Here is a 27,303-nt window from a genome sequence, read left to right as displayed (position 1 = left end):
GAGGGGGCGGTAGTCCAACAGCAGGGGGGTCCAGGGGGTTACTTTCACCAAGAAAGGGGGTTACGGGGAGGGGGCATTATTATTTTTATTAAAACTCACGTTTCAAGCATTTTGAGCACTAAAATTCACTGTTATTTAAGGTCTTTCCACACCAGAGTCGCAGACGTCGTGGACTTTGCTGGCGTCCACGACGCGCCCTTTTCACACCGCCCAGCAACATAATAAACATCCATCCACAGATGTTTCAGTCAAATAACCACATATCACTCAATGATAGGAAATGAGAGGGAGCTGAGCCATAGCCACCTGTATTAGAGGTGGCTATGGGTGAGCACGTGGTTCAAAAGTGTTTTCTGCGTATATGCTACTTTGCAGACGTCGCGGACGTTTGTGAAAAATTGCTCAGCGAGTGATTCTCAGAAAATGTCGCCGACTTCCGGGACGTCCTGGATGTGCGGTGTGGATTAACTCATTTGACAGCATGGTCAGCGATTTATTTTTTCAAAAACGTCGACGACGTCTGCGAACTCTGTGTGAAAAGGCCTTTAGGTTGAATAGTTTTGCCGTTTTGTATGGTGTCTAATATTTTATTACAGTTCGGCAATTAATACCATTTCTATTATTTGCAGAATTCCTATTGTTTTACAATGCGAGTTTTTCAAAAGATTTAGGCATAAATTACACTAGCAAATGTGTTTAGACGGCCCAATAAAAAAATATAAAAAATTACCTGGTAAAACCACCACTGGCTTAGCCTCACAAATTCAAACAAACTGAACACTGTTTGAATAAACAATTGAAAAGGAGGCTAAAAGGAGGATATTGAAAGAAATGTTTCTTACTGCTGTTAGAGCAACTGTTATTATTTGTTATCGCTATTGTTGTTATAAAAATGTGAAAACTATTCTGAAATTGAAATCACAATACATCTGTGAGCAATTTGCAAACTATAATATAAAATGCGCTAGATTGTATGTTTGCAGAACTTACCGTTAATGTTGGATACAATATATGATCCACATAGATGGGAAGTAGTGCCAAGAACCCGTCGCTGCCTGCCGTTTTCACGGTGTAACAAGTGTGGTCGGTGTCTGAAAGGGAATATACAAGAATATCATCCACATTGAAAATATACCGGTGTCTGTAAGGAAATATAAAAGAAATTCATCCACATAGCCTAGTACAATTATTCATCTACATAGTGAAAGTATAATTCAACGGGTTTAAACAATGCTGAATACTGAAAGTGAAATTATTTTCATTTTATGCATTCAATTGCAATATTTGTATTCAGCGGGTTTAGATCATCATCGGACAACTTATCAAACAAGATTATTCAACTGACATTTTATCAAATAATCAAATGCTTATTAGCTTGTAAGTGTATCTGTGTTGTCAAGTATACATTAAAAATTACGAAAATGACCTAATGCACATCCTTCCATATTAGAAATTTATTGCTCTAAAATGAATTTACATATTTTATTGCATAACAGCTTGTATACAAGGCAACGTTATATAAGTTAGGGCGATTTTAGAAAAAGGTTATTATTTGTCAGGGAAGATCAATTGATTAGGATTGAAAATTAAACTAGAAATGAAAACCTGGACCTACAGTAACTTTTCTTCTATATCGACATATGAGTCTCGAGATTTCTGCTCAAACTACTGTTTGCAAGGTCGTTTCTTTTAGATATTTTTTTGAAAGTGGACTCGCTTACAATTTTTGCTCATATTTTTTCTCTTTTTTTCCTTCCTTCTCCAATTTTTTCCCTATTATTCTCCTCTTCACCCTTCATTCCTTACTTTTATACCCTCTACCAGCCTATTACATGGGAAACCATACTTAGTTGGCTAGGTATTTTTCCTCCTTTCTTTCTTTTCAGCACACCCCACTATGAAGCCTGTTTTTATTAGTTAATTAGCAATTTATTTTTGATTGTGATTTTTTTGTATTTTGATTTATTTTATGTACATTGTGTTGAATTGAATAAAACTATTGATTGATTGTCTCAAAATCCAGGTAAGCTGCTGTGTTGGTTTTGAATCTGACTTTGTGGAGTACGTTGAAAAGATCAATAATATTGAGTTAATAAGCTTGTTCATTTACATAATTGTCAAGAACGATACCAAAGGTCTCTAAATACATGTAGGTTAATGACCTCTTACATAACTAATTGAATCTTCATCATTTCAAGTGCACATTGAATACGATGACAATTAGATGAGACCTGGGAGGAAAACCTTGATCAATAATCTATTCAATGAATTATTAGTCCTTCAGGAGAATAGGAATCTTTCATCTACAGTGCAATTTGTCTTACATCAATCCCAAGCTAAGCACATGTAAAGTGAATAAGGGTGGTATATTTATTTATCCATCAGTAAAAAATCAGTTATCATTAAAATGATAATGAAAGAGGAAAAACAGGCAAATATTTTAACATTTCTCTCCAAATCCTCTTCTAAATTTTTATTAATGATTTAATATGAGTTCGAAAGAATGTTAAGTAAATTAGTAGCCTAATGTTTTGCTCAGTCAGGATCGAAACAAGGGTGCTAGCAAGAAAATTTACGCAGCTATTACCGACTGGTTAATGTACATAGAGTTTCATAGCTTGAATTCACTCCATTTAAAGGTCAAAAAACATATTCATTGACTTGAACCCATAATACACCATCCAAGTCTAACGCTTAACTACGATTACATAAAGAGATTGACGGATGTATTTAATGTTGTGTTTCATTCCTCGTTTGAACCAATAGCTGATTTATCTCTGTTTAAACGAAAATGATGCAGGCTTGAATATTTTTTTATAAATAAACTGATGGATCAAGCGCAGGGGATGAAATAAAGTTTGATGTTATCAAATGTTATTAATGAGATAATTTTACTCACCAGTCCAGGCATTGGTGCCTGATGCAAGACATCGATTGGCCAGCATATCGAGTACTCCTTTATAGGGATAATCCTCACTTCCCAGGAAAATGAGGTGCTCCAAAGTGTGTGGCAATCCATCGGCATCGAATGACTCAGTAGCTGAAATTTAAAGAATAAATCAAATCTACAGGTACACATCTAAATCAAAGCGACTGATATGAAAATAATCATAAATTGACAAATTGTTTTTAAAAACACTGGAGTATGAATTAGTTTATGACTTACATGCCAATTCTCTTTCGTTTGAAAAAAATGCAACCACTTCAGAAGACACTGATAATTTATCAGCCAATCCCAACAAGATTTACAGCCAAAATTGTTGCTTCTTTATCACATAGATTAGTTTGCGACTATTACATTGAAACGAAGAAAGGTTGTTCAAGACTCCGTCTACCAATATACACCAATCAAACAGTTGATCGTCTGAGTACGCACTTCATGATATAAGCAATATAGAAAACCAAAGTGAGAATTTAGATACTCTTTCAATTTATGTGATATTGGTTTGAACTTTTAATTGCGGATGATGTCCACACACGCTTTATGCTTGTCATCCATATTGATAATAATTATGGAATATCATTTATATAAGTAATGATAATATATTATCAATCATTGAATCATGGACGTTCAAGCCCCCCGGCAGGATTTGACTCCAATACGAGGCAGAGCTTAGCAGGCTGAAGTTGTAAATTCCAGACCACTAAGACTATACCATACAGTTCGGATAGAGTTAATTTGGTTTTCATCACTTCCTTCAAACATTTTATAATGGTGAATTTAAAGTCTTCCAATGTTTAAGAATCGTATAAAAATATGTGAATGAAACCATAGATTTTTTATCACATAAACATTTTATCAAACTTAATACCCTACATATTATTATTTTTTGTTACAAAGCTTGAATACTTGAAGTCGTTGCCAAGGACTGGTGTCTCCTGATATGTAGTGTCAAAAAAACGTTTGTTACATAACCTACATTAAAAAAAAACTACATGAATATTCATGTTGTGGAGATGCTAGATCTGCAAAAAAGAGACTCCTTCCTCAACTCCCCTAACGAGTGGTTCTTCAATAAGTTTGTTCTTCACAGTTGTGTAGAACCTGGAGTTTGGTTTGCCTTGTATCTCCTGTTGAAGAATTTTATAGCCTGTGTTGGGTAGCTGTTGCAAGTGCCAGCCAGTCTGCTGCGAGGTATCTCCAATGATGCAGCATGTCTGCTATTGTACGCATGTATATCACCTCTTCTTTGAAGCAGATCCCCGTTTTCCCTCATGTACATCAGTGAGCCCAGTACATACTGGTGTACACAGTGAGGATTCCAAGACTCTTGAAGAGAGACCGGCAATGATTCATAAAGTCTGAAAAGGATAAAATAATGTCCCCCATGTTTTTTTTCTGCAGGAGCAGAACATCATGGACGGCTGGTGAATGACCCCACAGCAGTAACCCTAGTTAAATTGGCTCTGAAAAAGTGAATGGTTAGCCATGATGAGGCTGGTGTGGTCACCCAGCTGTCCAGGTTTCTGAGGAGGTATAACAGTCTACTCTTGAAAGTTTCCTGCACTCCTGTTGAAACGATGGTTCCAGCTCAACCTTCCGTCCATTCTGAAACCTAGCACTTCACTGGTTCTTCTGCAGCTGTTTTCCTCTTCAATGAGCAAACTAGGATGGTCGTTTTATTTTCATTGAGCTTTAAATTGTTTACAAGAAACCATAGCTTGGCTTCCTCAATGAGACTGGTAGATCTTTCTCTCACCTGTTCTATGGTGGTACTCCTGAATATCAAGGTGGTGTCATCCGCAAAAAGTACTGCAACCTGCCTGCTCCTGGAGATTTTTATAAGCAAAATAAACAACAGAGGGCCTAGAACTGATCCTTGTGGTACTTCATGCTATAATACAGCTTTCGATTTTAAAGTGGCACCACTCAGTTGGACCACTTGCTTTCTGCCTTCATATCAAGATGCCACTGTCCCCAAGACTGTGCCAAGACATATCTCTCAAGTTTTTCTAACAGTCCAATTAAGCATTTTATAATAATTTATTGCTGGAATATTGTCCAGTATGAAAGTCGAAATTTGGAAAGTGGTGTCATTGATTAATAACAATATAAATATCAAGATTGAAAATTAGATACTTACCAAGAACAAAAAATCCGTACACAACTGGACCTTCTACTTCAGATATCACTATATTCAAACCAGTCTTGGATGATTTGTATTTGTTGACAGGAATATCATTTCCAGCTTTTAAGGAATACACAAGTTCAAAGTTCCCTTTTGTAAATGCAGCGCACGAACTGTCAGTTGGAGCCATTGTTGAAAAATTGTTTATAACTATTGTAAATTTATTTTATTATAAGCTCTCAAACTAGGCCTATAAACACAAAATAATATAGATACCGGTGAATACAGGAAAGAACTGAGTGGGATTGAAAAGCAATCAAATCACCTATGAGATATTCAAAACGTGACTTATTATAACTCAGAAATAGCTATAGATGAAGTAGCCTGTGTGGGAGATAGGTATAGAAATAAAAAAAAGAGGTAAATAAATCCAATCACAGTAAATTTTCTTTAGAATTTGAAATAATTGGAAAGAAAGGAATACACAAACCTCACCATCGTCAACAGAAATCAGAAAGTGATTTTGCACGAAGCAACATATGGGCACAGGTGTACCAACTTTTTTTTCAAATAGTATCTCAATTATTTTCTTTGATAATTTTATGAGTTTCCATCAACTTTTTCAAGAATTCTCGAGATAACCATGATAAATTCATTCGAAGTGATTAGCTATTCGACATTGTTGTATTCTTACAGGAAAAAGCGTTCAGTACATTTCTGCTGATCATGATAAAAACTTTATTGGTACTAATCTTCCTATGATGATTCAATGCTGATTGAAAATTTCGAAGCAATAAAAAATTGATATAATAGAAATATTAAAAATTTTATTCTGCAAATATGAACAAACTGAAAAAATCTAATGAGATTTGTATAAAATTTTACTTTTTTCTACTGGTAGACCTGAAGCTTTTGGCGCCTCTTGTCAGTGAAATTTGCAAGTTTTCTATATTTATGTTCTATTTGGCAGTATTTATATTAACGTTTCTTGTTCAAGATTTATTTTACTAGTCATATCAATAAAGGAAAATTTGGTCGATCCCATCTTAGATTCATTTGATGTTTTATGCTGGGTGGCACATGTATAATATATATTTTTTGTTGAACATCTTGAAAGACTGGTTGGGAGACCAATCCTTTTTCTTGGTAGGCCTACCGTAAGTCTCAAGTGCGGGACTTGCCCCTCGAGCAAATGAAGGTGTCATCAGCAAAGAGCAGTATATTTCCTAGCAAGCTTGAATCATTGATAAACTTAGCAATGATGAATAGAACCGGGCTCGGCGTACACCGTGATTCACCAAAAGGAGGTGGATTCACCTTCTAGTGTTGTTGGTGTACAACTGGCTTCTCTCCTGGAAAATGTGAATCTTTCTCCTCAAGAGTACCTACCGTGGCAGTGAGCTGTATAAGAAGTGACTAATGGACCTTCCATCAATAAACCAAATATATTACTAGTTCTAGGTGCATCTACATTATCCTGACTGTGTAATCCGAGATTGAGCGTTGATGTAAATTATTGAACATCAAGTATTATGTATATTCATGAAATTGCTGCGGAAATTCAGCTCATTGTTCTCTTATTCCAGTTCTGAGGATCATTGAAATGGTGAATATTCGAGAGAAAGGATCCAAAGATGGCTTGGAAGAATTGAGAAGATCTGTTCTAAGTGAACTAAAAAAGTTTCCAGAACTGAAGTCATATGCTAAACTGGTGAGTAGAGGAGTATCCATTTACCCCAACACGTATCACTTTTGACCATTAGGGTAAAACTTGAAAAAGAGTTTTAAAATTATTTTTTCACTTTTTCGAAACTAGACTAAACAATTCTGCTGAGCATCACAATTGTGTTTTGGGAAAAGTCTTTTCCCTCTTGTAAAATTAGTTGAAAACAGTGTCACGATTTCTGTGCGAATTCATAAAATATTTTAGAATTTTTTGACACCACACCAGAGTTTACCGTTTCTCATTTGAGCCTTTTACCTTTCCAATGAGCAATCTTTAAAAATAAATTGATCAACAGATGTTGAGACTAGAGACTGTACTACCACTCTAATTTATTCTATTCAGATAAGGTATTTTAGAGGCAGGATCACAAAACATAGAAACAACACTTTTTAATTAATTAATTTGGAATGATGAAGATGAGGAAGTAAAGCTTGTTAATAATATGTTGAAACAAATAAGACTATTCGATCGAGTAAGGGTTCAATAAATTCGTCCAAGATGTAAGGAACAAGACTTATCAGGCTCACATTTTATAAACAGAACCCACATATTTCCTTCACTCTGTAGCAATATAAACGTAATTTATATTTTTAATTTAATAGACTACAATTTAAACTTAATCCAAACAGTTATCATTGGAGTGACCGTAGCCGAGTGGATTAGATGCTGGCTTTGTAATCCAAAGGCCCGGGTTCGAATCCCAGCCCGGGCAAGATTACAATAAAAGTTTAATTGTTTTCAATGGTTCAGCTTTTCATATATTTTTCTCTTTAGTTTCAGTTCTCTTTCTATGATTTGATGATTGCAGGCGTGGGAATTACAATCAACAGTGTCAATTTATTTATCTCATCCAATGAAAAATACTTTTTCTTATATTGTAAGCACAATGCGTCTTCACCAAATATGTAAGGGAAAAACTATGATAACGAAAGAGAACAGAATAACTAGAACTTCACTACCTGATTGTAATAAGATATCCGAAATGTCATAATATTTTTCGACTGAGTTCTCATTAACAAATTCATCTGGTCCACTTTTTTCATTCTTCATACCATTTAGAAAATTACAATAATTCAAATCTGACTCTGTATTTTCACCTTCACTGTTTACACAAATCGCTGATTCAAATTTTTTCTGTAATCGGTTCATTATACTATTTTCATGGCCTGGTTCTTGTTTATCGATAATTGATTCATTCATCTTGTTAACAAAATTTTTACTATCGCATTTAATATTTTCCAATTCCGAACACGAGTCCGAAATTTTTTGTTCAACACCATTTGCTGATCCACATTTCTGGCTATAATTCATTTTAATATCTCCAAGATCAATCTCGTGTTTATGGAAGATTGAACTCTTCTTATCATCCGTATTAGAATATTTTCTTCTAACATATATTCCATTGTGCCATTTCTTCCAAAGTAGAACCTGATTCAGCGACTATACAACTTCCTAATTCATTCCTTGAAATATCATTATTTGATGGACCGCCGTCTAAAACATTTTCATCAATATGCGTAGTACTAAATTCCTGTGTCCTATCAGTAAAATATGCTTTCTCACGTCTAGCATTTTCCAAAAACTTTCTGCCATCAAAAGAACACACTCTAATATCATATCCTTCTTTTTCACAAATTCTATGCATCCTTTTATAAACCCGATTAGCATAATTAACGTTGTAAAAACAATTCCGCGTAAAATGATTATGTTTACCACAAAAATTACATTTCTTACGTCTTCTTTTTCTATTAGTCCTATTATTCACGAGACTAACATTCTGATGCATCTTGACTCCTCTAGATTCACAATCATTACGCATACCAGAGTTCACACAATTTTCAAACGGCCTGTTATCAATCGTAAAAGAGAAATCCAAGTCACTTTCCGATAAATCCAATAATTCTTCCTTAATGATTTCCATATCTTTATCCTCTTGTCCTTTGTAAATTATATCTTCCTCATTCAAATCACAATCACAAATAAGAACTTCATCCAACCCATTTTAAATCTCGAAGTTACTAACATGACAATATACATCCACTTCATTTGAAACAAAATAATTACAAGAATAAAAATCATCAGAGATAATAGCACTTTCTAAACAATTCTCATTTTCAAACTCATTTCCGATTTCCAATAGTTCTTCAAATTCTGGTTCCATATTATCATTAATTACTTGCACCTGTCCAAATTTCCACTCATTCAAATACTGACATGATAATTCATATTTCTCAATATTTTTAAACAATTCTACAATGGTACTATTTGATAACATTATAATTCTTTCAAATATATTTGAAGACAAACCTCTTAAAATTATCCTGATAATCCGAGATTCATGCATATTCGAATCTATTTTCCTACATAGAGATAAGACTCGTGCTACAAAATCTCTACCATCTTCTTCAAATTCCATGCTACAAGTATCTAATTCCTTTTCTAGTTTCCACAATTTGAGAGGAGATCGATAGAAATTAACCAATTTTTCTTTCACTGACATATATACAAAATTGTCCTGTCGAGTCAAATCATTCTCAATAACGTCAAAATATTTCTCAGCACTTCCTTTCAAACAAAACCGCAAATATAATAAATTATCCTTTTCATCCCAACCATTCGCTAAGGCAACCTTTTCAAAATAGTTGAAAAAATCATCAATATCAAATTCTTCATCTTATCCATCAAAAAATTTCGGTAATAGTAACGGTCCAAGTTTTTTCATTGTTAATCTGTTCCAATCCAATTCTATTCAATAATAATTCTCCATATCTCAAAATCCATTCAATAATAATGAATTTCCTATTCAATCAATTCTTAATAATCATCAATTTCTCATCATAAATATCATCTAATTCTCTCCAATAAGAATTGATAATAAATCTTGCAATCGTACAAAATTTTCAATTGCCATAGCTTTTACAATTCAAAATCTCAAAATCAATAATCGTAAATCTTCCATATCGTGAATATCAAAATCTGTTCAATAATAATTATCATTCTCCACCCGATAAAATCCGTTATTAGTAATCCATTATTGTTCCACAATATTCCAATTCATTAAATCATCGAAATTCATCCTACAAGCTGTTTCTACAGCTCCATAAGATTTAAACTCAACTATTCCACCCATAATTTCACTGAAATAAAAACATATATTTAATAATTAAAAATGCAACCACAAAAATTGAATCTTCAATGAGGTAACCGGAAAAGTCCAAATTTTAAAAGCTGGATTAAAAACCCTTGAGCCTCCACCAATTATGTAAGCCGGCTGAGGAACGGCGGGAGAAGCCTCCACCAAATATGTAAGCACAATGCGCCTTCACCAAATATATGTAAGGGGAAAAACTATGATAACGAAAGAGAACAGAATAACTAGAACTTTAATTAATGAATCTTTAACATATATATACATTTAAACAAAACAAGATTAATTTTATTATAAAAACATTATTGATATGAATTTTATGGGGAAAAACACTCGCTTGCAGCTAATGATGATTAAATCTTTGTGGTTATGAAAATTTAAGAACAATGATTCAGTAGTCACCTACCATTTTGAAATGGCTTCCCCCTTTGGCATCCACTGGTTTAATCGCGACTTTAGTATTTTAAAAGAACAAATATTAACTGAACCAATGAATAGGCTCAGAACCCGTCTCCCTTAACAATACAATTATTTTTAAACTGCCCGATCTGTGACAGAATAACTGTATTATAAAACGAAACGAAATCTAGCCTCCTTCACTGGATCAGCCGGACTTTACTCACAGTCCTAACGAACGAGCTCTCTGCCCAAAAGTTAAATTTTGGGTATTAATATAAACTCAATCAATGCCAAACATGAAAGCCATTTCAAGTGCATATTTTTATCTGTCGCACAAGCGGCACGTTTGTTATTAGAAACAAAAGAGAAGCTACGTTAATTTTGACAACAAATGAAACAAACAATCTTTCTGTCGATGACAAAGATTGTTCAAAGACAAAAACACTGTTCATTGAACTTTTTCAATTTTAAAACTCTAAAATCCTGATCAATATGAGATAAATATATGATTCATATATATGTCCCATATGACCAGGTGACAATATTTCTTCAAAAATAGTTTTTTCTTAGTTAAACTATTTTACTTCAGTGTTTCCAACAGTCATAGTCCTTGCTATTCCCAAAACAATTTTGAAAATTTAGTTTACATTTTCAGGTGAACATTTAAATGAATTAAGTGTATATTTTAGATTTGTGCAACCGGCTGCGTCAGTTCAGAAGCAGACATATCATTACGCCGCCGCGATCACATTTCGCATTTTATCCTGAGATTGGCGCACTGTCGCACCGAAGACCTGCGGCGCTGGTTCATCAACAGAGAACTCGAACTGTTTCGTTTGAGGTGGTTCTCGTTGAGCAATGAGGGCAAGAAGAAGTTCCTGCAAATCAACGGATTAGATTACAAACCGGTAAGTGATCCCTCTCTCGTGTTATCTGAATTTATTTTACTGTTTCTATAAATCGCCATTTTGTCACCAGGTCTAACAGTACAGAAGCAGATAAATTTGTTCATCTAGTATTTTACTTTTCTATGAATCATTATTTTCCAACCATGTGTAGCTGTTCAGAAATAAATAAATAATTTGTATAACTAGTAATTGTAACCAATGTACCTAGAATATGTATTCTAGGTACAAATTTGTAATCTATACGCAGTATCGACAGCACAAGTGTGTTGGTCATGTAAGAACACACATGTTCGTTATACGTGTTGTCATCTGCAAAAGGCTTCCGAAAAAATGAGCTTAGGTTTCTTTATCTTCGATTTCTTGTTGTTTATTTTTCCTTTGCTGCTCTATTTGAAGTTAAACTATTGTATTTCGTTGTAACTATTGATTTTTGTATTATTATAATTTGTAATTGTTTCCAGTGTTTATTCATTGTTATTGGTTGTTTATTTTATGTTAGAGGCTGCTGTGAAATAGCGAAGTGGCCACCCCAATCTCTGGAATTTTTCAGCAAAAGTCTGACTCAATTTCTGTACTTGCCTAGATAATGAAATGTTCTATGTAGCATAACTGAGGAGTGTCTGCAAGGTACGATGTTCGATGTGCTTCAAAGAACCAACTACCTTTTCTGATGTTTTCTCTTTCCACAATACTAAAATTAGTCAATATTGTCAAGATTAGCTCATTAGTGCACCTCATTCAATTAATATAAATTGGACCTTCTTCTTACGAGAAGTTCATGTTTGAACACTTTGAATAAGAAATTAATGTCCAATTGAACCCAGTTTCATTTCAATTGTGACATTCAATTTTTCGTAAGTAAGGTCCAAATATCCTAGCTTTAGTTGTGAGATGGGAAGACCTTTAAAATAGCTATTTGTAGTTATTGAAATTAAAATTGCCTTCACTTGAGCTCGTACTTTCACATTGAAATTACATAGAAAATTTGTGCTTAAGTGTTAGTCTCTTTAAACTTGGCTACGTTACACTGAAATACGTTTTCGGAAAACGTAGCCATCCCATTTCCTAATATTGAATGCTACGCTATGCTGATGTGAACGGACAGATTGTAGCTTGGATTTAACATTAGGAAATATTTTTCAGCGTAGCGTAGTTAAATGTAAAGAGATCTTTAGAGTGGACATTACTGTCCAAACTTCGCCACATTATCAAATAAAAACATTATTCTATTCCATATCCTATTGAATTAACAACTTGGAATGATTCGGAACTAAATTGAAACAACATTCAAGTTTGTAATTTTTCATAAACTCATTAACATTCAATAGTCACTCCCTTTGACAAAATCCATTTCATGGATTTACTGGGTTAATCGAGGAATTGTATCATTCAATGAAAGAGATTGATTTGGTTAATATCGATAATTATAAGTCAATTATTGACAATCATCTGTTATTTCAATTGCCCTTCAACTGCCTTCAATATACCTTATTCAATCAATAAAGACACAAATCATAGAATTCAATGAATAGTACACTGATCACACCTACTGAAAAAAGTGATCAGTTGATTTCCAGGTTATGTTGGTCTTGTTTGTAAATGTTATGCTGGTGGAAATATCCATTTATTCATTCTTTTTCTAGATTTCAGACTCTGAACGCTTGCAATTGACTGGCGTCTCACGGGGAATGGTCTCTTCCAATTTCGAATACTACCAGGTGCCTTTTGTCGAAGTGATTGACTTGGTCCGCAAGAGGAACGTCTTCCTGAAGGGCGGTTACGCCTTCATCACCAGCAACGATTTCATCTCAGTCATCATCTACGTTTATCGAGCGTTTTTGGCTCATGAACTTGTGGTACGTTAATTGGTCATTTTTACACCTAGGTTAAGTTTATTAATTATGTTAACACTTGAAATTGAAATGTATTCTTCCAAAAAATACATTACATTACAATATATAACTGAAAATAGTGGAAAAATATTGTTTTAAACAACCCCTGAGTTACTACAGTGTGGGGTCGTTCATGTTTCATATGCATTTTGTATTCTCTTGATTAGTATGGTTACAGTGTTAAACAAATATAAGAATTAAACAAAAATAAAACAGCAGAGCTCTGCATGAATAGAAACGTAAATATAAACTATAAATACAATACCTTCAATATGAATAGTAAATATGATCAGATCCAGTACTAGAAACTATCAAGTTAAAATTTGACCAATTTCATTTCGGGAAACTCCAGACAAGATTAAAGGTTGTGGGCTACATTGATATTCTGGATCTCTATTATCTGAGTGCCTTCCATTTGAAAAATAAAAGTATTGTATCTAAAATTTGACTAATATATTATATCAGGAAATTCTAGACAAGATTTAAGAATGTAGGCTACAGTTGGAGTTTCATAATATGAGGAATTTGGTTCAACCATATCGACATTCAGCTCTATATACCAATGAAAAAGTTGATTAGTCGATTCTTCGTTGACATATTCTGAACTCTCACAATCCTATTCATTATATATTCATTTTAATAATTGAAAAACATAGTTTTATTTTTGTCACATCCACTTATCAGATTTTTACACAGAACTTTTAAATGTGGATGTGACAAAAATAAAACTGTGTTATTTTATCTATAGAGAAATTCCACAATATCAATAAATTCCTATTATTATATACGTCTATTCCACCCCCTAGGTTATCTCATATTTGCGAAGTATTGCTACGACACGGACTAGCTGCAGTCGGATATGGGTTGGGGTCAGTAGCCGTACTGACTGGTGGAGATACCGGACCTACACTTCTCCCCCTATCCTGATTGTTTACCCTCTGTCGTTGTCGCGAGGTATTTAATTTCAGGGGAAGAGTATTTACCCATGCCGTTGCTGGCCGATTCGGCCCTCGGCCTTTGAAATACAGGGTGGGTGTTAAGGGAGATTAAGATAACCCTAACCAAGGAGACGGATCCGGATATCAGATCCCTACAAATAATTATATTTATAAAGGTAGTATGCAGTCTGAACCAACTGCGAGCTGACGGCGGGCAGACTGGATCTGCGAGCCCGGAAAGAGGTTTTTCTATGGGGTTTAAGGTAAGAGCTATAGGGTAAAGGTATGATGGATCTATAGAGTTGTTAAAGGTATTTAAGATATATAGTTAAATAGGGTATGGTTTAGGGTGTAAGCTATAGAGAATAGGGTACAGGGTATGAGGTATAGGGTATAGGGTACAGAGAATCAATAATAAGATTATTATTCTCTACAGCAAACAGATGTTCGTTCAATAATCCACAATCTCACAATTGCGCTCTATCGATCATCAAATTGATCCTGCTAGCCCAATATGGTATATAAGTTTTCAATACAGGATATTTAAGATTCAGTATATAGGGTTTTAGGTGTAGGATTTCTGAATCGCGAGCCTGTAGCTGCGAGAGGATCTTTAGCAATTCTGTGACTGCTAACCAGGATTTCCGCGCCAGTCTAACAACTGCACGACGGTTATTAAGGGCTAATCTGGGATCCTTTAAGGGAATTTAAATCACTCTCAATTATCCGAAACGCTTTTAAATTGATAATCAGTTTGTCGACTATTATGAGAGGATAGAAATAATCTTTACAAACACAATCTGTGGAATAATATCGGGAAGACAACAGTATGTCGTTGTCAGGGTAGGAAAGGATTTTTCCAGGATTTTCCTCAAGGAAAATATCGAGTCAGAGACTCCTAATTCAGGAAAAGATTTTAATGGGCTTTTCCAAGCAATTGCTAGTCTGAGGACTACAACAAAATCGATCTCTAATTTGCAATTGAGATCACGGGAAAATTCGTGAATTTTCCACAGGGAAAACCAGCAAATAATATTTGCTATTAAAGGGGAAAGGTTTCTAGGAATTTTAGAAAGGATTTGCGGGTCTGAAAAACCGCGACTTGGACGATCTCGAATCTGGAACTGAGAACAGGAAGGATTTTAGAACAGGAAAAATTGGGAGGAAGTAAGAGGAAGCTTGTCGCAGTCTGATGACTTCGACTGAAAAGTTCTCAAGCTTTACCTGAAAGGAAGGATTTTAGAATAGGAAAAGTTAAGAGAAAGTAAGAGGAAGGACGTCGCAGTCTGATGACTTCGACTGGGAAGTTCTCAAGCTGTACCGGAGAGCTGGAAGGATTTTAGAACAGGAAAAGTTAAGAGAAAGTAAGAGGAAGGACCTCGCAGTCTAATAACTTCGACGGGTTCGAACTCAAGCTGCACCTGAGTTCTCTAGGAAAAAGATTGGGATTTTCCTACTTGGAATTATAGCTAGTCCGAAACTGCTATGCAAAAATAAATACAGAGGCCACTCTACAATATGAAAACCAAGTAAGGAAAATTTACTCTCGAAGAATAGGAATTTTCCTACAAGGATGAAAATTAACTGGGAAAACTTATCTTTAACAAGGACAGGTATCTCCCCACAAGAATGAATTCTAATCGGGAAAATTACTAGGGATTTCCCCACGAGAATAAAAAATCAATTGAAAAAATTACTCTTCAAATTGAGGGCCACCTTACTACAGGAAAGGAAACACATATAAGCGGCCAGTCCTAACCTGAATCGACGTGGGTCCAAATACGGAGAATTACGAACCGATTCTCAATTCCCATATCAAAACCGTCGTGAAGCGACAGAGTAGAGACTTATCATTCAAGAACTCTAAAATATCCCGCTACAATCCACGAACGATGCAGAACCTACCGTTATCGAACCGAAAAGAGCCTAGTTACATTTCCCACTTAACTGTTTGTAGCACAAACTTAAGATCCCTCCAGGTTTCTAAACCAAGGATAACTCACTCACCCCCAGTGATACGAGCTGGGAGAAATAACAATCAAGAAAGAAAATCCCCAAGGAAGATCCAACTTCGAGTTGTCCGGAACTCGCCCTACAATATTCTATTTTAACAAACACAAAATAGAATAATTTCCTAGTAATAAACTAGTACCGGGAACGCCGTAAGGAGAGGAGATCGCGACCCGTTCACACGCTCGACTACCGAACAATTGACTCTACTACAAGGAAATAAAATCCCCCAGGAAAATCCACCTTCGAATTGTCGGTAACTCGACTCACAATATTCCATTCAATAAAATACAGAATAGAATATTATCCCTCTAGAAAACCACTATCGGGAACGCCGCACGGAACGCGGCCGTACACAAACCCATTCACTGAACTACTAACTCGACCCCGGGTCTGCTCCTCGCAGAGCAGGGTCGGGGAAAAAACGGGTGGCAAGGGGAAAAGAGATTAACAACCAATAGGAGTCTCAGGAGACGATCACGCCACCGATCATGTGACAGGGCATGATTCAGATGATCCTGATGCTAGGTGTGTATCCATGATGACAATACTGCTAATTACTTTAATAAATTAGGCCGGTAAACAATCTTTCTTTTCCAGAAATTTCATGGAGAACAATTCCGTCTCAACCCGGTAGCCGTTTATCGCTCAGATGATGCGGCTGCTGCTGCAATGTTAGATAATAGGACCCTCAAACTCGTAAACAAGAACTTGATATTTCTGGTTAAGATGAATCCGCTGATGATAATTTGCAGGGTTGTCGTCAATGATGATGATTTACATGCTCGACTCACAGCCTAATAAAATAAATTCGCCTGTCAGCCCTATTCCTTCTCTAAAATAAAGAAAATTATCTAAATTATATGCTAAATGACGATATTCCATTTGTCACAAAATTCACTTTGTGACACCATTCAACATTATTATTTATTTTTTAAAATGAAATGAATCGAATTGTATTGTGTTGATCAATGAGCGTTTCTGTTAAACTATCCAGGTCACCTGTCGTAAACTTCCTCAAATCGAAGCCATGGACGAACGAGTGTTTCGAGATCTCAATCAACTTCCAAAGAGTTATACCGGCAAGGATTTCACTGTTGTTGATAAAGCCGAAGTGCCTATTGAGAGTCTAGACTCGGTGAGTTGGTTTTTACCTTAGACTTGCGTCGATGACATTTTGTAAACTATGCAATATTCAGAAAAAATATTAGAACCAGACGTACTCTATCAATAATGAATCGAACTATTGAGCAATTGTAAATCAATTATATTAGTATTAGATGAGTGACCGAATGGTATGTCACCTACTTTCAATACCGGTATGTTGAAGTATATATTTTTACAAATCAACAGAAGAAATGAGAAGCACTAAAACTTCTCATATTCCTAATTAGAAAAAACTACAGAAAACAAATCTATTCTCACAAAAAAGTATGTTGTACGTGCTTCTCTATTCATACATATTAGGGTTTAAAAGCATACATATTAAAATAAAATCCGTATCCTTTTTTAGTAATGAACTTTCCATTACCTGTAATCCACGTAGATATCTATTCAAAACTTGAATTTACAGTATAGTAAAAAGGCTATCAGAGATAATGTCAAGTATGACCAACTAAACATTATAAAAATTGACGTTTTAAATAAATTGATGTTTATTGGGATTCATTTGGAAATCCCATTTACTAAAGCATAAGTTCACTATGTGATAGCTCAACAAAAATATTAACAAACAATTAATTGTGAGAACAGCACTTTTCTCATCTATATAGTCTGATTAAACCAATATACCAGATAATTCCCTTCATGTAATCCTTTACATGAGCAGTTGATTGAATAATTATTTAAATGTTATTTAAATATTTATTGCAGTTATCGAAAACATCGTTCCCAATGTGTATGCAACACATGCACAGTACACTACGCAAAGAGCATCATTTACGACATGGAGGGAGACAGCTGTATGGTCTGTTCCTGAAAGCAATTGGAGTCACGTTAGATGATGCGTTGCGGTTCTGGAGAGAGGAATTCACGCAGAAGCCTGAAATCGATCATGATAAGGTAAGATGAGTGATTTTAAACCCAATTTACTCATTTTCAGGTAATATTGAACACTGTGGGAAAAATCGAAAGAATATTCTTATATTTCTAATTTTATTTTTTATATCAATTGAACGAATTTAAACTTTTTGAATCTTCTAGTTGGTTCACTATTTTCTAATGAAAATAATTTATTCTGAATACTTGAAAAAATGTATAACAGCAGAAACTAGTCTCCCGTTTTTTCAATGAATTTTTGACTTCAGGAAAAAATGTCATATTCTGTGAAGTTAATAACAGTGCGCTTCTTATTCTGGTAGGAAATAAGATGGAAATAAAGCCCCAAGGTGCAAACTAAGGTTTGCACGGTCTATAGTTCTGAATTTGGTGTTTTTTCGAACAATATTTTTTCTTATTGAGGAATATGTCCACATGAGCTTCGTGCATGTGCGTGGGTAATGGAAAGTGCCTGGGTGATTTGATGAAATGATCAAACGTCCATGTCTACCGGCAAGATTCGCACCCACGACCAGGTACTGCTAGCAGACTGAAGGTTTCAATGCATAGCGTCAAGCCACACGAGGAGTTTTTTCAGTCGGCACGATATGACAGAAAGCTCTGCGATTGACTGATTGAGTTGGCCTGTGGGGTGAGCTTCTTGTCCAGCTAATCGCAGAGCTCTCTGTCCTGTCGTGCCAACTGAAAAAAACACCTCGTGTGGCTTGGCCTTCAGTCCAGCTGGCTAACGTGGTCGGCTAATTAATATTAATTAGAGATTTGATATAAGTTTTTTGGAAGTTTATTTAATTATCAACTTTTCTTCTTGAACTCCCAAATCGATTCTGAAAATTGATAATGGACGATTTTTGACTTGCAGTTTGACAAGCAGTACGCCTATAACATAAGACACAACTATGGAAAAGAAGGAAAGAGAGCCAACTACACGCCGCACAGCTGCATGAAGATCATCACGGAGAGTCTGGGCACCCAAGACCAGCACGGCTGTCCCTACAAGCATTGGGACGCCAACAAGCTGAAAGCCAGTCTGCTTCAGCAGAACATCCAACAAATCGGTAAGACTTTTTATTGCGGATAATGCTTAATGTTTGGGATGAACTGATCAAACGTCCATACCTGAAAGCGGGATTCGAACCCGCGACCAGCGGGTCGCGCTAGCAGACTGACGGGTCAACGTACGGATCGTATCGGCTATCCTGGCCAGCAAATTTTGGAACCCAACTAAAGCTGTAGGTTCACTCATCGCACAAGAATGCAACTTTTGTGAGTGTATGTCAATTTCTTAATATATGAAACCTCACAATGGAATATTTTCTTGTGGTTGTGTGCACTTTATGCCTATGGTTCCTCCTTAGATTAGGAACCCAAACACGTTTATTTTCTATCTATGGAATATGCAAAACAATGGAACACTGCTTGAGAAAGCTATCATGAGATAGCTATTAATGATGAAAAACATGAGTTGCAATGACAGATTCAAAAAATGATACAATAAACATCTAAAAAATCGGAGAGTTTGGAACTCACCTAAAGCTGTAGATGCACACATCTAAAATATGCACATATATAAAACCTCAAAATGGAATAATTTCCTCTTACTTTGTGGACTCTAAGACCATATGCACTATTTACGTTTAGGTTTACTAGAATATATGGTCGCAATTATTATAATGTGTTACATTCCGGGTTTAAACGAGCAGCTGATGATCCATCTCCGTTTGATCGTGCACTGAGATGGTCTTTGTTCAGATTATGGATTATGCGAAGCAATCACACACTGAGTAAAATATACATGTAAAAGCTATCAATGATGGGATGAATAGGTTATCAGATAAATATTTAAAGCTTTCCAAATCTAAAGAAGCAGACTGTCATTAAATACAATTGTAACACCCTTCAAAAAGTGACAAACTTTATGAACTTTTTTAGAAATACACGAATTTACAACAATGCATGACAAGATCTAAATTGAAGGGAACATGTAGGCCAGCCCATAATGGTTCAAGTCTAGAAGAAACATTTGATAATAAATTAAAATTGAATATTCTATTGCTCGATATGGAATTTTGACATGTTCTTCAACATCTCCATCTAATGTACTTCCAAGAAATCCATTCCTTAGAAATTTTACGTAACTATAAAAGACCACCCAACTAAACAGGGTTTTCTCCAAGTGACTCCGCAGCTTAGTTGGTAGAAAATGAAATGAAAAAAATCTCTATTAGGCGGAGTTAGGTAGCGAGAGCGGTTGATGAATCAATGGTTGCGGGTTCGAGACATATCAAACCTATATCTTTCTTGCTGGAAAATTTCAACTCTTATAAAGATTGTCCACGTAATTTTGAACAAAATAACATAAATAATCAATCTATTTTCTATGTTTCCTGGACTTGAGGAGATTGCATTTTACAATATTAAATTCTCCCAAGTGTAAACCATTTATTTAACAACCGCTTTCGCTACCAACTAAGCTACGGAGTCACTTGGAGAAAACCCTGTTTAGTTGGGTGGTCTTTTATTGTTACATACTAGTTCCCACTAATGACAGTGTTGTTGTATTCAAAACTTTCAGTTCAAATGATGCAGTTCCAAAATTTCATTCGCATAATTTCTTATTTGAAATTTATTATCACGTTTTTGGTAGAAATAAAAAATCGTAAAGAAACTTTCACATGCACATATTCAATTTCACACGCACAAAGTGAATTTCTATGGATATTCTGTAACAATAGTTGCTGTTGGCAACGCACTGCATCTTTGCATTAAACTTGTTGCAGATGTGCAGGAAATAGTGGATCTGGCGAAGGAAGGTCACTACCAGTTGGCGTGCACGAGGCACTTCGAAGCCAAACACAACGGCGCGGCCCCTGACGGTGGAGTCAACCATCCAAACCAATACTTCGAACAGAGTCAGGCCGTTCTACGCGGCAAACAAGACAATAGCAAAAAAGGTACTCATCAACATTCTGGCAACTAGAATCGGATAAAGGCGGATTCGCACATATCAGTATCAGTGTGTGTTTGATACAGTAAAAATAACAATTATTATTATTCTATTGAAACTAGCTCGGTCGCGCTGGGTGGGAATAGGCTCATTAGAACTCATGTGAATAACATTTTCACCCAACCGGACACGCGCACTTAGTGATGTGGGCCGGGTAAATACTCAGCTGGTAGGTAAATATAAATTGGATATTTACCCAAGGCCTGGGTTATAATTAATACCTAAAAACTGGGTATTTATAATTTTCAGTGAATTTGGAGAAAATTGAGTTATCTTTTTGCCGCAACTATCCACCAAGGATAGTGAAATGATAATAAAATGTATTCAACAGTCTTTCATGCAGTCCCAAATTGTGAATAACATTTTTCTCCTGAGCATGATTGACATAAAATACCCAAGTACTGGGTATTTTTCTTTGTTTTTGTGGTGTTACATCTTATTGAAAATGACGAAAAATTTGTTGAATTAATAACTAGAGTTCAGGGAGTGGGAAATTTTTACCAGTCAAGTATCATTAATCACATGCAGTCCATTTTCTAAAGGAAAATCATAACATAAGGCCTACCATACACGTTTCGATCGGTCTTAAGGCCTCAAGAGTCCGGGTCTTAAGGCCGATCGAAACGTGTATGGTGTCGCCTCAAGACCAAAAGTGATCTCAAGGCCGGATTTCGGCCGCACTGGAATCAAGTGAGGCCCGGCCTCAAGACGGATCAATTTTAATTGCTCTTGAGACGGAACTGAACGTGAATGGGGAAACCTGGTTTCGTCTTAAGGCCAAAATACCCGCTCTTCCCCCTCTGCCATATTTTCTACCCTCGGTCAACACGTTTTGCACGTATTATGGATAGCAAAATCATTCTAAAAATCGATTATCGAAAAAAAGAAATCGATTTCACAAAAAATCGATTTTTTGAGAGAGTCGATATTCATTTTTCATCCCCAGTTGTGCCTCAGTGTGAGTAGGAGAAAGTTAACAGTCACAATAAAAACCGGTTTTTCAGGAAACGAATACTGCACTGATCATCCCCTAGTTTCACTTCAGAGTGAGCGGAATAGTTGAGGAATCAACACATCCCCCAAGCAGTAGGGTCAGTGTGTGTGTAGTAGTGTGGTGTTTTTGGAGTGTGGCATCACATTCGGCTGAATAAATTATCTGCTGAGGCTGGTATGATAATATATGATTATCATATTCCTATTTTCATATTATAATATTCCTATTATCATATAGTTGTAGTTGATCACATGAAATGAGATAAAAATTAGATTTCGTATTTTCCTCTCTGTTCAAATATGGTAATAATGATATGATCAACTAAGATGATAGAAATATTACTGTGTAATACCTGTCTAGTCCTGTCCTAATAGTGCTAAAAAAGTTTCAGGGTTGAAGGAAATTCAACTTTTATGATAAAATTGATAACATCGCGAAGATTTGTTTTTCTTTTGAATATAACTTCTCCCAGAATCATGGGGCATTGTAATGTGTAACAATTTTATATCAAATTAACGGAGAGAATGTCTCCTTTCTATTGGTGTCTGGATGATTTTTATCCGACCCATAATAATTTTTTAATTGATTATGTTCGTCAACGTCGATACATTTCGAGCAGAAAACATTAAATTTTCGTCATGCTCGAAACTTTTTTGTTTTGGAAGATAAGTGGGTGGTGAAAGCAAGAAAGTTTCACAGAATTATTTTGAAATTATTTTCAATTGTCAAAAGTAGTCGGAAGGTCGTATTTTGGTCTCCAAGGAATTTTAAAGTTAGGAGAGCGTCTGCATGGTATGTATTGTGTACCAAATTGTATGCTCTGTCAATAAATTTACGTGGGTGAACTTCGTCCTCTGAAGCCATGACTTCGCCCACATGCTCATTTTCCGTTTTTTTCTTTTGGACACTGCACACATTATAATTGCTTGTAGGTCCTCAATAGATGACATGTCGTCTTGAACTGAATTTACTATTACAGAATGTATTGCACTAAAATTTGACTAAAATATATCACAAATCTGCACAAACGCCCACCTTCCAATAGAGCTACCGCGCTACTGGATACGCAACGGCCCCAAGGCCGATCGGTACGTGAGTGGGGAGATCGCCATTGAGGCCCGGCCTTAAGACCGGGACTGAAGAGTCCGGGCCTTAAGACCGATCGAAACGTGTATGGTAGGCCTAACAGTGGAAGTATGTTCATGTTCTTTTTTTAAAAATAGTGAAGAATTTGATTTAAAATATAAATTTATTTATATTTGTAATATAAATTTACTATAAAATATAAATAATTAATGTGAATCAATTGTGATATATAATAAAAGTTATTTTATTTTAAAATAACAGTGGATGCATTTTCGTGTTCACTCATTATTTTAAATGTGGTGCTGTCATCATTCCAAGACACAAAAAATTCACATTATTTACTAACTTTTCAAAAAATGAATTTTATTTGTTTTTCAAATAAATGTTTTTCTTGATTTTTAAGTTTGTTGTTGTATTAATGTTATGATTTTCTTACAATAATTATTATTGAGTATAATTTCAAGTAGAAATACATGCATAAAACTTATGAAAAATTAGCTTACTCTTATTTAACCAGTTTCTTCTTAGAATAAAAAATCCTGGTTATTATCAAATGTTGAGTAATATTTGAAAAATAATAATCAAGTCATTGAAAAAATTGCATTATAACTAAGACTATGCCATATATACAATCACAATAATAATGTATTCAGGGGTTTAAAGATCCATGATACCATAAAAACCTCATTTATCCTGGTAAATACCCTGGGTATTCACCCCGAGTTTTAAATTCCCGGGTATTTCACATCACTACGTGCACTGATACTGATATGTGTTAATCCAGCTTTAATTATAATAATTATGTGTTAATACATAATGATAATAGTAATTATTAATACATTTTTTAGCTGTTATTCTTAGTTGTAAATTACCATTTAATAATATTGATGAATCTGAACAAAAATAATGTTTTATTGATGAATTGTCTGATATTGATTGATGATCCAATTAACGGAATGGGTTATTATATTAGGCTAATTTATATAATAGCCATATTAATAATATAGTAACTTTTCCATTATCAAGGGTCAAAAAATAGTGGAGCGGCAAATGTAGAGTGTAGTAGAGAAGGTAGCAGGGGTGGGGAGGTGCTGAAAGTGTTTAAATAATGCATTTATCTAAATGTCCCCGCTTTCTCCTACCTTCACCTCTCAAATATGTTCTGATACATTTCGAATACATGCATTATCTTCAACACTACCTTCGCCGATTCACTATTTTTTGACCCCAAGACTTGTATACTATACTTGCTTTCCTTTTATTCAATGTGCAGTTCAATACTTGAAAACTGAGTATTCCATGTATACCATTTCATGGTTTTGTTTTATGACCAGGAAGTAGTACCTATATTACTTTCCTTGCCCTATTACCATAGGTTTACCATAGGTACCAAAAACAGGGGTTTTCGCGATTTTCTCGAAAACGGCTCCAACGATTTTGATCAAATTCATACCTCAATTAGTCATTGATAAGTTCCATCAACTGCCATAAGTCCCATAACTGTAAAAATTTCAGGAGCTCCACCCCATCTAGGCAAAGTTTGATTTTAGATTCCCAATTATCAGGCTTTAGATACAATTTAAACAAAAAATTTCAAGTGGAAAAGATTGGGCATGAAAATCTCTAAAATTAAAGTTCAGTAACATTTTTACCTAAATTTGAAAATAAGCTCGAAATTCGAGAAAATGTGATTATTTCAATTGCAAACTGTTGATTCAATTGAATCATTCACTATGAAGAGATAGCAGAGCTCGTGTGTCTATAGCGTTATTGTCCTGTCACCAGCTGGCTCAGATCTTTGAATAGTAGTAGACTTGAGATGCGCGGAAACCCTAGCGTCAGGTGATCAATTTTCATAACGGCAAGGAAGTTGTGTGAGTGCGCCACACCAGATTTTTTTATTTGAAAATGTTTACATCGTATTAGAAGTAGCGGTCGTCGCAGGGAGAGCAGCTGTCTAATCAAACGGATTAGATGATTGCCATGCTTTCGACTCTCCGGTTGAAAGTGTTGTTTACTTGAGAACAGACAGCGATGAGATTCAAAATCATTTTCCGATTATGACTCCTAATTATCTCACCCCATTAATCATGTACAAGCCTAAGACTTGTGAAAAAATGATGTTGAAGCTTTGGATATTTAGAATGCATTTTGTTGGGTTCAGTTCCGTACTACTCAACTATTAGCTATATCAACTAATCAAACAATGCTCTGTATCAACCTATTTCTATATGGTCTACATCTTCTATACATATAACAATTAATGTCTGTATTTGTGTTTGTTTGTTCCCTATAGACTTGAAAACTACTTGACAGAACGGCATGAAACTTTGAGAATATGTTGTGTGAATATTGGGGATGGTTTTTGACCAGAAATTTTTATAGGGGTGCTAATAATAGTTATTTATTAATCTATTTTACATACCTATGTTTTCGTACTTGCCGGCCGAGCGGCTAGCGAAGAACGGAAAGTTGATCATGTTGTGATAATATAATTTAGCATCTGAAGTCACCAGCTTTAAGAAACAGGTCACCCGTGCTTCGCTACGGTGTCAAAGAAAAAATTATTGTCGATAAATAATAATTGTGTACTGGTATTAATACGGTAGTTTGGAGTTTATTGGTCCCAGCTGTAGATAATGGTTCTTTAGAAGACCTATAAAAATAATCATCAGTCCCTTATCATTGAGAAACCTGAAAATGTTGGAAAAAATTATTCACCTCATGTAAGAGAGTTGTTCATATTACATTAAATAATTGTGACAAGATACGTTGACTTTTTGGCGGTACGAAGTTCGCCGGGCCAGCTAGTGTTTAATAAAAAATGTTGAAATCACAATTTTTTTTTCAGAAACACCAAGAGGGAAACCTATGGCGAAGACGGCTAGTACATCTTCAGTTAAAAAGAAAAAAGTTGAAGAGGATATGTGGGATGATGCAGATTTTGACAACATCGATTTTTAATCATCAACATCTAGATTTCTGTTTGAAGATGTTCAACTGTACCTATCACCAAAAGCATTGCCAATTTTCTTTTCTTCGTGCTAAACTTGTTTTTAAGTAGATACCCCCACTACCGGTACTAGGGTTGCCAGGTTTCATACCCAACTTTATATTATAGACAAGAGACAGATTGTGGTAATTAGCTAGTTCTTAATTTGACTTATTGAAAATGATGGTTGACATTTTTTGCTTGTAGAAATTGTATGAATACTCTATAATATCAAATATTACCATGTAAATGATAGTAGAAATCTTGACAGATATGTTATCTTTCAATGCTAAGAATAAAAAAACAATATAGTGGAGGTTGAGTATGTATACTAAAAAATCTTTATTAAATAATGAAAAAGAGTTTTGATAAATAAATGCAATTTGTATTATTAGCCTTTCTCTTTTTATCATTATTCAGTTTACCCGGTCTGACATACAACTGAACAATTCACAAAGTTTATAATACATTAGTAGGTACCAATTTGACCTTGTGCTAATTATCGGTGCACAATTTTTCAGGTAATAAAAAAGCGAAATTTGGTGCTCAACATAAACTTAAAGCCAAGCTATAAGAAGCGTTTTTCAGGCGTATTTGGCGTTCGGGAATTAGCTGATCAGTCAATCGGAGAGCTTCCTGCCCGTCGACTCGTCCGCCGCCAGTGCAAAAACGCTTCATGTGACTTGTCCAGACTATGCCGATCTACAAAGTCGATCCACATGATGTGTCGATCGACACGTTCGATATTTGACTTGTAAATACCTCCGTAAATGTGGACTAGTCGAGCGGCAGACGTCGGTGTACTTGAATTTAAATTAAAGTTCATGAATAAATGAGTGACTCGGAAGACGCTGCAGTGGCGGCTGCTGCAACTATCACTACAGTTGCAGGAAGTCAGCATGATCGCCGTCGTCGCCGCCCAATGACGTTTTGGGTAAGGCCCAGCCTTGTCCGAGGCAGAAAAAAGTACAGTATAGTACTGAAGAATTCATGTAGGATTTCTTGCATAATGATGTTGATGATTTGAACTTGGAATACAGATGTGACGTAGGCTTTCATAACTGAATTATTCCGATTTT

The 27,303-nt window shown here is 35.3% G+C and overlaps 2 protein-coding genes across 2 annotated transcripts in view; one reads left to right on the top strand and one right to left on the bottom strand.

The window, feature by feature from the left end:
• LOC111043662 (uncharacterized protein C05D11.1) overlaps nt 1-5,592 on the bottom strand; it is a 40,377-nt gene extending 34,785 nt beyond the window's left edge. Inside the window, exons 1-3 of the mRNA XM_039422736.1 lie at nt 5,085-5,592; nt 2,900-3,040; nt 991-1,091 (exon numbers count right to left, since the gene is read on the bottom strand). Coding sequence (XP_039278670.1) covers nt 991-1,091; nt 2,900-3,040; nt 5,085-5,259 — 417 coding nt within the window. The 5' untranslated portion in view covers nt 5,260-5,592. The remainder of the gene's footprint in view (nt 1-990; nt 1,092-2,899; nt 3,041-5,084) is intronic.
• A 444-nt stretch (nt 5,593-6,036) lies between these two features.
• Nucleotides 6,037-26,618, top strand: LOC111043661 (DNA primase large subunit). Its single transcript, XM_039423261.1, has 8 exons — nt 6,037-6,780; nt 11,032-11,250; nt 12,894-13,106; nt 17,088-17,228; nt 17,963-18,151; nt 19,008-19,203; nt 20,926-21,099; nt 26,084-26,618. Exons 1-8 carry the CDS (start codon nt 6,673-6,675, stop codon nt 26,194-26,196), a joined length of 1,353 nt encoding a protein of 450 aa, XP_039279195.1. The 5' UTR covers nt 6,037-6,672; the 3' UTR covers nt 26,197-26,618.
• Nucleotides 26,619-27,303: the final 685 nt, after the last annotated feature.

This window comes from Nilaparvata lugens, chromosome 3, assembly GCF_014356525.2.
Source record: "Nilaparvata lugens isolate BPH chromosome 3, ASM1435652v1, whole genome shotgun sequence".
Lineage (NCBI taxonomy): Eukaryota > Metazoa > Arthropoda > Insecta > Hemiptera > Delphacidae > Nilaparvata > Nilaparvata lugens.
The sequence above is the reverse complement of the archived record's forward strand: the minus strand, read 5'-3'. Positions and strand labels throughout refer to the sequence as shown.